General features: G+C 37.2%; 2 protein-coding genes across 2 annotated transcripts; one reads left to right on the top strand and one right to left on the bottom strand.

Annotated features, from left to right (window-relative positions):
- Positions 1-753: 753 nt before the first annotated feature.
- On the bottom strand, positions 754-4,165 carry LOC109221513 (transcription factor GTE2-like). Its single transcript, XM_019385991.1, has 3 exons — positions 1,641-4,165; positions 1,345-1,546; positions 754-1,258 (listed from the first exon to the last, which is right to left on the bottom strand). Exons 1-3 carry the CDS (start codon positions 3,165-3,167, stop codon positions 1,176-1,178), a joined length of 1,812 nt encoding a protein of 603 aa, XP_019241536.1. The 5' UTR covers positions 3,168-4,165; the 3' UTR covers positions 754-1,175.
- A 4,009-nt stretch (positions 4,166-8,174) lies between these two features.
- LOC109221512 lies at positions 8,175-8,716 on the top strand. Its single transcript, XM_019385990.1, has 2 exons — positions 8,175-8,294; positions 8,408-8,716. The coding sequence occupies exons 1-2, from the start codon at positions 8,175-8,177 to the stop codon at positions 8,714-8,716; spliced, it is 429 nt and encodes a 142-aa protein (XP_019241535.1).
- Positions 8,717-10,556: the final 1,840 nt, after the last annotated feature.

Below are 10,556 nucleotides of genomic sequence, written 5' to 3'. Positions count from 1 at the left end.
CAAGATAGAGATCGAGGGAAGTTTACCGAGCCAAGTAACGGAAAGCCAAAATATCAGTGATCGGGCGAGGATCACTGCGGAAATTTCGGCACGTATCAAGAAGAGGGTGATTATTAGCTAATCATGGGATTCTTACTATACTTAGAATTGTATCAAAGGTAGGTATTTACAATGTTGCCTATGGGAATTACATCTCGTTTTGTAAATCCTAGCAGTTTTAGCACTTCCCCTCTTTCTGAACGATTAAATATCACTACCAAAGCCTTTGGAGTCAGAGTAGCAAATTTCTGATGCAAGAATATCACAACAGGATCCTTTTGAGTAGGCATAGCAAGCTTCATCTTTTCATGTGGTAGTTGGTTCCGCTAATTATATTAGTATTATCTTTTTCCTTTGAGAACTTATTGAATCTTCGTTACTGATGTTTTACCAGTGTGCCTCATAATTTTGAGTTTTAATTTATCAGTTGGATCTTGTGGCCATTGAATCAGTTCCTGGAGCTGTCACCTCACTCTCTAACATTGTCAATTACTTGGTTCATGAGGTGAAAAGCATTTGCCCTCTCTTTGCTCGATTCATTTGAGGTTGCTATCTTGCTTTAATCAATTATTTGATTGATTTGGCTGTTAAAAATTTGTGCTAATTGTTTTTCCATGTGGCCCAGTTTAAGGTAGAAATGGTATTCCTTTCAGCGGACCTAGGATAGGTAACAATCTCAAAACAAAAGCTGTAGAGAAATAACAAGCTTTCAAATAGAAGAGCCAAACGAGAGATTTCTTCATCTTTTGTCAATAGAGACTACAACTTTGTTTCGCAAACTCAGTCATGTCTTCACTGTACAAGTTACTCCTATCCTCCCTAACCACTGAAAATCAGCAGGTGGTTTTCTGTATAAAAGCAAAAAATAAACCCAAATCTTTGTTGTCAGTCCCCATTTGTAACATCCTACCACTACTCTGTAGTTAACTAAAACCTCTCAATTCCTAATCTTGAGCTAGTCATACTTCCAGAAAACCAAACCCAGCAAAACTATGATCATCTTCTGAGCTGCTGCAAAAACAGATGTACAAAAACCAGCCAAAGAAAAAACCTAATAGAAAAACACCATATATTCACTATTAAATTGACCTAAAACCCTGCAGCACCGAGATTTCTTTCTCAAACCCATAAATGGCTTATATCTCTTTTGCTTCAACATAAGGTGACTGTACACTATCCTCATCAGACTCACTCCCAGACGAACTTCCTGAATCTGAATCTGCAAATTTACCATGGCAAGAGTAAATAATACATCAAACTGATTTCCCAAAATGAATGGAAAAGAAAAGAATATCAGAATTTTACCACTGGAAGAAGAATCACTGCCAGAACTTGAGCTACTAGAACTGCTTGACCCACTACTTGCACATAGGGCATCCTTCTCGATCTGCACAGGAGGAAAGTTTTCAACTGGTATTTCCTCACCGATATCAACATCCTCTTCCCCAATGTCCCCCTTCTTGTTTTTCAGCATTGCATGCTCTGGTGTTGGTGCCTTCTCAGGCGACTTAAATCACAGAACCAACAGGGTGATCAGAAAATTAGGCATCATAATATAGATTAGTTAACAAATGTATGAAAACTCCAAATGCTATGCTTACCTTTTTGAGCTGTGTGACAGCAACATCTTCAGTGATTCCTTGTCTCTCCATTGCGCTCAGAGCCTTCTTATGGTAACTTACAAATCTATCCAGTTCCCATAGCGTTTCATTGTCAAGGACCTCGAAGTCAAGCTCAATCTCGTCATCTTCCTGTGCCACATTAGGGTTCCTCCTCTTCACAATTTGCACCACATGACCCATCTTCTCTGGTGGAAGATTCTGCAAGTTAACCCCTAACTTTGCCTTCTCCTCAAAGGTCATCTGCCTTTTGTTTGGATCCTTAGCCTTAGGTTTGGGCAATTTAGCTGAGCGAGGCATAATGACAGGCTGTTGTGGAGGAGGAGTTTTCACTGCAGGGGGTACAAAAAAAGGTGCAGGTGGTGCACTCAAATTCTGTACCTGAAATTGGTGTTGATTCAACAATGTGGAATGCAAGCGCTCAGGGTCTGATCTTTTTGTAACCGGCAATGGTTCATGTAACACATTTTGTGGCGGAATTAGTGCAGGCTGAGACAGATCCTTCTGGCGATTCACCTGCATAATAGTTGCAACCTTTTGATGCTCAGCTTCATACTTTTTGTAAGCTGGTTTAAACATCTCTTCAAAGTCAATTAGGAACTTTTCAGCCATAGCATGCACATCCTGGCCTTTAGGGTTATAAGTCATGGCATTGTTGAAAGTCAGTCTCACATCAGCTGCAAAATCTTGTGGCGTTCTGTACTCATTCCTGTCCAGCCTTAATTTCACAGTTCCGAGATCCATAGGGTGCTTTATGATATCAAAATAATCATAAAGTCCCAGGCTCTTAACATCCACTGGTGTATTAAACACCCAGCCATTCTTATGCTTCATTAATTTCGTCAATATCTGCCCGCACTTCCTCATCATAGTTACAAAGAACTTATCCCCTTCGACCACTGGCTGCCGCTTAGGTTCTTTCCCCGCTGCTATCGCGGCTAAAGCTCGCTTTTGTCCAGAGATCTTCTTGCTTTTGCTCTTTCCACCAGGTTTCTGATGATGCGGGGGCAATGTCGGTTGGTTCTGCTGAAGCTCTGGTGCTGCTGTCGGCTTTAGGACTTCTCTGGACGTCCTGGAGACGAAATCATGGGATTCGATCCTGTTCAGAACGCCCCGGACCCGATTTAGATCAGAGATTAGCCGCTTCTTGAGGTCCTTCAACTCTCTTCTCGAATAAGAAGCCAAATTGAAAGTCACGTACTCTCTGTGAAACGAGTCGTTGAGATCATGAACAGCATTTGGTTTCCAACTGAACGGCGGCACATTAGTGGTAGCCGTTTCCACCGCCGGCGACGGAATAGCCCTAGGCGATGGCTCATTGCCTTGCCGGAGGTGAGGTAAGGCTGAAACATTTTGGACTTGTCTGCTAAGGTTAAAATTGGGGTTAGGGTTAGGGTTAGGGTTGAACCGGCTGTTGAGCTGAGAATGAGCAGTGGAATTACTTGTATATTTCCTCATATAAACATCCCAGTGCGCTTCATTTCTGCTGGGTAAAACGGCCGATGCCATAGAAGTTTACAGGTTTCATATAAGGGTTTTCGAAATTCCGACAACTAATCTCCGGCGAGGAAATGGCGAGAGCCCATTATTTCACCGGAAAATTCAATTGCCGCCGGCCGGAAGATCAAAAGTGAGAAACTATAGGGATTTTTTTTTTCTTTTTTCACAGCGGAATGAAGTGGAGAAGAAGCAAAGAAAAGGCGAGGGTTTCGAAGACCCTCTCTCTAACCTGAACGAGTAAAAATGTGAAGGCCACGATCTCTTCTTAAAGGCAACAAGATCTGCCCCCTTTCTGTTTAGGGCAGTTTTTGAGCCCTCGATTCTAAATCATACGGTTGAGGGTTTTATCATATGCTGCCCGGCCTACTAACCTTGCCATCTGTCACGGACGGCCTAGATTTACGTTACGTACACGTGGAGAGAGATAAAAGCTGTTGAGGAAACTGTGTTTTCCTTTTGGTGGGAAAAGTAATTTTGGTTTCAAGTACTGTATACTATTTGGAATTGGCAAAAAATTGAGTCTTACAAGTCGGACGTGATGACGTATTATGGATGGGACCCACGGGACCATCGAAAATATCTATTGGGATATGCGGTGATGTAGCGGAATTTTGTACCGGCCTAAAATCAGAGGATTATCTTTTCTTTCTTTTCGTTGCCAGGTCACCACCGTTAAAAATTTAGTCCACATCTGCATCCCATTATTATGTGAAAGGTGGACATAAGGAGGGAAGAGGGAAAGACTACTTTGGCTCACTATATTGGCAAAGATTAGCATAGAACTTTGCATAGATCGTCTGATCAAAGTAAAAAGCTAGATAGTAATGCATGTTTGATTATCCACATGCGTAAGTATAACGTTTGTTATGTGATATTGAATACTAAAAATAATAATCTAAAGACATAGATGCTTTTAAAGAGGCAATTCTTGTCTAATATTCTTTGTCTTATCATTCTCTGCATAACAATTCATTCATTAATAATCTTTAATTATTCGCAACATAATTTTTTCTTCAGATAATTTTTGGAAAACTAGTATGTCTACCAAACGACTGAAATTTAGACCTACATCAAAATTTAGAGTTGAGTTATGAATCTACTAGAACTCTATTCGATCTAAGTCATGGACTAATGAGATACCTCTCTAGATGTTTTTTTTCTTTTTTCTTTTTTGATGCCATTAAAAGTAATTAAACATCAACTCAATATTTTCGAACAAGTTTCGTTTATTTCAAATTGTGCAACGAGATTCTTTAAAAAAAAAAAATATTATTTCGGTGGGAGAAGCCCAGTAAAGGAAAGGAAAAGAAAGAACAGGTGAAATGAACCTCTATCACATCTTATTACTCCTTTGTCGCACCTTTGCGCATTACGCTGGTTACTCTTCTGCAAACGAGGTCTAAGCAAGAAAAGTGTGGCTTTGTTGGGGCTTGGGAGTTGGGGACCAAATGTGTGTGGTGGGCACCCTTAGCTTGACTCATGACTGGAACGACAAAAGGTCTTGTTATAGAAGCAGCAAATTTAGTCGAACTTTCTTCTATCGTTTCAAACCAAAAAGAAGTTCAAATGGGCTAAGCGACAATTATCAGTAAATGAACATACCTTGAGATTTTATTCTTTAATGCGCTGAATGGTATTGATTGCTCGTTCTGTACAAATGAATTGACTCTCATCAACCAATCAATATGACCGGTGAAATTGTAGCTATTGAATGGTAATCTTGTAATCAAGTTATTGCTATGTAACCAACAACTTCTTGTACTCTATTAGTACATCTTCTTGATCTATCAGAAACAATAAAACGGAAGGAGAAGTTTTATTGTGTGTCCCACACAACTAACTGAGGTTCCTTTTTGTCTTACAAATTTGTGGATTCCAATCTTACACTTCTGGGTTCACAAAATTGTGAGACAAAAAAGATGCCTCATACAACTAGTATCAGTTGTATGAGACACAAAATAAAATTTTCCCAAACAGAAGTAGGTTTTTCTCTTTCTATTTCCTTAATATGCATATTCACTCAGAGCCAAGTCAGTGTTAGGGTAGGAATGGTTCTTTAGTAGGTCCAAAATGGTGGTGTGTTTTGAGGAGGCCCAATAAGTTTGCTAATAGATGTCCAAACATGAATGAACTTGAAGCAGTGAGAGTAAATAAAATGGCAGCTAAATTAATAATAAAATCTTCTTACACGACCAATCAGTATCTGTGACATATTGTATTAAGGTTGCTGGTGGCCAATATTCAGTTATTTTGTGAAATTTTAAAATCTCGATCGGCATAAAAATCCAACTTTATAAATGTTAATCATGTCGTTCACCTCCATATTATTTAACAATTTATCGTACCTGTTTTGGGCATGGTGGAGAACTAATTAATACGACCTAGATGATAAGTAACAATCAAACGAAAGGGGTAAAAGACAGCCTTTTCTAAATACTGAATACAGACTGCTGAGAGCTAAGGAGCACGGAGGTAAATGAGGAAGCAATTTTGGTTCTCTCGGTGTAACATTTATAAAATTGCAGAACTTAATATTGATGTCATGTGTCCTTCATGTAAGGTTTATCACTCAATCATAAATTAGTTAGGTAATATGTATTTTTACTTAAGCTCATCGTGTAATCATGTAGATAGTAATTTTTTTATACATCTGCTTGAATTGTTGTTTTTCTTCCCTGTTGCCGTTTTCAGGGAAGAGTGGAAAGGCGAAGAGAAAGCGGCCAAAATTGAAAAATGCTATGTTTGTCATCTTTGTTCTGCTTTCTTTACTATACACAATTAAAAGACAAATGCAGCATAATTTAATTTTTTAGAATGGATATGATCTATAAATTATTTATTTATATTTTAATTTTTTATCATACGCAGTATATTATTCAAGCCGAAAGTAGTTAGTTCTACTGAACGTGCTCCATTCCAGATCCGCCTATGGACACAATCAAGTAAAAGAGGGAGAGAAAGAGAGAGATGGCACTTACCAACCCTCAAGAAAGCCAGGAAGGTGCTGTGTAGCATTGGGCGGGAGGCCTCACTGGTGGACCTTGATAATACTCTTGCAGATATATATAGTAGTATTACAATTAAAAAAGGAGGAGAAATTAACAGAACTAAGATCAATTTCAAAAGCTAACAGATCAAAGAATTTCTAGATATATAAGGAACTTATACATTACTAGGGCTAGCTGCAGGACATTAAATCTTATTTAACTCCCCATGTTAAGATTCAGATATTAATCAATTAAATTAAATTACTAATAATTTAATTTGTTAATTATTTCCTTTAGACTTTCGCTTAACTTATTTCATAGGCCGGATACAAAATTCATCGTTCGGATTTACACATGAAAAATTATAAGCTTTTATAAAGGTATATCATCATTCTCTAAACTGAGACATGGATTCCATCAACTAACTATTACTTCGCCAATGTACATTGTTATTATCCAATTTACCATGCATATTGACCACCAAAGAATCTCGCCTTTTAATAAATCACAATAATAATAATATACACAACTAATAATAATTATATTAAGATTAAGAGTACAAGTACATTTAATAGCTAGAGAATTTATTTTATCAAGTCAGTATAAAATACTTATTTCTACTTGGTCCGTTCAAAACATTCAAAATGTACTAGCACAAGATGTCGGAATTAAATTATTTCCATAATCAAGATAAATTATATTTAGTCTAGTGCTACAATCATTCCTGATGGTTTGTCCAATTGCATCATCAGAATGTAATTTGAAGTTTCTAGGAAATATTCCTAAAACGAACAAGACAAATCTGAATAACACTTCATTAATCTCTCCATGTCCAAAAGAGTCTTATTTCTTCATTTTACTACACCAATCTATTATGGAGTTCCCGCTGTAGACAATTGAGATGTAATCCCTTATTCTGATAAGTAACAAAAGAACTCTTTAGAGAGGTGCTCGCCACCGCGACTAAATCACAACGACTTAGTATATTTCCTTGGTACTTCTCTAGTTTCAAGTCTTAAAAACCTTGAATTACTCAAATCATTCGGACTTACGGTGCATCAAATAAATATATTAATTTGAGTAATCATTTATCAACGTCATACTCAAAACTGTCTCTTACCAATATATTCATTGAACCATACAAATAAGAGGGATTCATTCTAACTTACCACCAGCTTTATTTTCTTTTGAAGGGGAACATCCTTTAGTCAATTTTCCTTCTAAACAGTATCCTCAAGTTAGTAGTGCCTCTACTTTCAATGAAACTTAAGCTCCATCCTTGACCAACTTGAAATCATATCCAGATAAATACGACTTAGACGCAAATGCACATATAAGTTTTACTCAATTTTAAAGAATATTTTCTCTTATGAGGTAGAGTAATATTGTTCAGATCAGGAGAGATATTAATAATAACAAGGTCATGCATCCATGTACCATAAGAGATAAAATATGTATCAAGCTCAATAATACAAGAGTTATTCGAAAGAATAAACTAAATATCCATCTCTTATTTTGCTTAGAAACCGGAATTAAATTCCCTATAACAAAAGGTACATATATTAAATTCTTTAAATTAATGTCTTACGACTTCCAAAGGAAGTTTTGAGAACGAAAAAGGGTCAAATATACCCCTGTACTATTGAATATAGTATTTAGAAAGGCTTCATTATACTATTAGTACTTTTGACTCCCTACCGTCACAGTATTGAATATTTGTACCCTTTCATTAACGGAGGGGACACGTGTTCAATGTCTGTGCAATTTTCAGACCCAACTTAAATGCCCATCTCACAATTAACTACCCGACCCACCCATTTCAATAACCCATTACCCAATTAAATGAAAACCCCACTTAAATAAAAACCCTCGTCTGTATTAGTTTTATTCATAATCTAACTCCTCTCTACACTGAAATTGTGTCCTCCATATTTTGTTGTTTCCTCCATAGTCGAACTTGAATTCGCCTGCATCTGTTCGATTTTGTTTCTTTCCCTTATCAATTTAGGCTCGATAACTAAAACCACCCATGTCTGAATCTAGTTGTTCTTCGAAAAGAAGGTGCTTTTGTGGTGATATTGCCAACAACTTCACTTCAACCACTGTTTATAACCCTGGTAGGAGATTCTATAAGTGCGCGAAACCTGATGTAAGTGATATATATCTATAGATTTATATGCCGTTTATATAATTTTGACATTTTTTACAAAATTCCAATTTTGTTAGTTTTCTGAGCTATTTTGTATTGATTTTGTTTGTAAGAATGAATCATGTGGTTTTTGGGAGTGGCAAGACGAAGTCTTACCTGACAGAGCTTTGGTTGTTATTAATAATTTCAAGTCGAAGTTTGATGTTGCTCAAGTTCAGCTTATTACCCTAAATAAGGCATTGGATGCATGCAAGATTGAAAGGGACAGACTGATGCAAAAAGTGGATGCATTAGAGGCTATAAATATTGTTGAAGCAAACAAAGCAAGAGAGTTGGAAGAAAAAGTGTTGAAGTTGAAGATGTTCATTATAATTTCATGTGCGCTATTTGTTGGATTTGTTACGGCTTTCTTGATGAAATGAAGCTCAGAATATGTAGCATTGTGTTGGTGGACATTATGTAGTATTTTGTAATGAAGTTTTTGATTTCATTAGTTTATTTTGTATTTCGGATAAAGTTAATTGTAATGAAGTTTTTGATTTCATGTCCTTTGCGTTCAGTTCTTCTTAGTTAGTGTGTATTAAAAAGGTATTGATTGCACTAGTTGCTTGCATTTAGTGTAGTAATCAGTTGCATATTTCAAGTGAACACAACTGCAGAGCTGCATATTTATACCTGCTGAACAAACCTGCATATTTACACAACTACATATTTTGAGTAAATGAACTACAGAACTGCAGAACATACCTACATATTTCCTTAACAATACCAACTGCAGTAATTAGCACACAATTGGCTTTAACTGCAGTAACTATACCAACTGCAGTAATTAGCACACAACTGGCTATAAGTGCAGTAACTATACCAATTGCAGTAATTAGCACACAACTGGCTATAACTGCAGCAACTATACCAATTGCAGTAATTAGCATAACAACAGAATTAGCAAAACAAAGGCAACATCATTGACAATTGCAGTAATTAGCAAAACAAAGGCAACATCATTGACATTCAACATTAACCATCTAAAATGTACTGTCACAACAGTAAATACATGTCTTGATAATTGGATGCCATTCTATAACCCCAAAAACTTACAATACTAAGTTATAAGATGACATCCATTTCAAGTTTCAGTACTAACAACATCAAAGACCATTAAATACTACAAAAGTATAGTCGGATTGCACTAATTACATCCCAAATACAAAACAAAATAGTCCCAAACTTGAGGTTCATTTTCCTTTCCTTGCTTGCAGCTTCCCAATCCTCTGTTGCCTTTGCTTCTCTAGCTGATTCCTAGTTGTAGCAGACTGTCCCTTCCAGGTAAGTGATGGTGGTGTATATGGAAGATCTTTGGGCTCACTAACACCATTGGTGTCACCTGTGAAGTTAATTGATCTTGTCCTAGTTGGTAGAGCTATTTTTTTGCCTCTTTTGAAGTCTTTTCATAATTTTTGAGATAGGCATAGGCCTAACAACAACATCTTCATCATTGCCAAGTTCTGGGATGGTAGCGTCTACATTCTTGCTTGACTGCCCAACTCTCCTAGCTGTAGGTGTTGGCATAAAGGTAAATTCTGTGCCTTGACTGGGTTGAGATACTGGAGGTACTGATAAGCTTATATCTTCTTCTGTTTCCTCCTCTATTAAAGATCTTTGCTTCTTTTGAGGTTGCTTTGCCTTTCCCTTTTGATGGCTGTTAAACAAAGAGGATAATTCAGGTAATATACACAAACACAAATAAAGCTAAACACAGCTAGATAATTGAGGTAAATTACCATGCCACAAGTCCTTGCATTATGGTCTGATTGTCCATATTTACTACAAGTCATCACCCTACCCTTTCTGGACAAAGACCACCCTCCCTGCCTTTTAATTGCTTCATTCTTCTCCCTGTCCCTCTTAACCTTTGGCCTGCCAACCATCTTCACAAAATCTGGTGGTTCCATTGCTTGGGAAGGTTCAATTTTCCAAATTTTTTCTCCTGGAACAGGTTGTAACTTGTTTTTGTAAGTCAATAAGTATGCCTCCTTGCTAAACCACCAATGCATTCCTGTTAGTGGGTCTATATTCTTATGGAGCATACCTGCAATAGCATGAGGGCATGAGATTCCACTAAGACCCCATGCCCTACAAGTACACAAACCCAAATCCAGCCTAACACAATGTTTATCACCTCCCTCAGACACTTCATACCCATTGTCACCATTGGCATTGACTTTACAACATTGACCAATCTGTAGATACTCGCTATATAAT

This window comes from Nicotiana attenuata, unplaced genomic scaffold (genome assembly GCF_001879085.1).
Source record: "Nicotiana attenuata strain UT unplaced genomic scaffold, NIATTr2, whole genome shotgun sequence".
Classification (NCBI taxonomy): Eukaryota; Viridiplantae; Streptophyta; class Magnoliopsida; order Solanales; family Solanaceae; genus Nicotiana; species Nicotiana attenuata.
Note: the sequence above shows the minus strand (reverse complement) of the source record. Positions and strands in the feature narration are given on the sequence as shown.

What these genes read in the sequence shown, in the direction of transcription:
- LOC109221513 (XM_019385991.1), bottom strand. Translation starts at nt 3,167, where the DNA reads ATGGCATCGGCCGTTTTACCCAGCAGAAATGAAGCGCACTGGGATGTT. An exon ending in CTGTCACACAGCTCAAAAAG is followed by an intron (nt 1,547 to 1,640) that starts GTAAGCATAGCA and finishes CTGTGATTTAAG; the next exon opens with TCGCCTGAGAAGGCACCAAC. An exon ending in CAGTGATTCTTCTTCCAGTG is followed by an intron (nt 1,259 to 1,344) that starts GTAAAATTCTGA and finishes GTAAATTTGCAG; the next exon opens with ATTCAGATTCAGGAAGTTCG.
- LOC109221512 (XM_019385990.1), top strand. Translation starts at nt 8,175, where the DNA reads ATGTCTGAATCTAGTTGTTCTTCGAAAAGAAGGTGCTTTTGTGGTGAT. An exon ending in ATAAGTGCGCGAAACCTGAT is followed by an intron (nt 8,295 to 8,407) that starts GTAAGTGATATA and finishes TTTGTTTGTAAG; the next exon opens with AATGAATCATGTGGTTTTTG.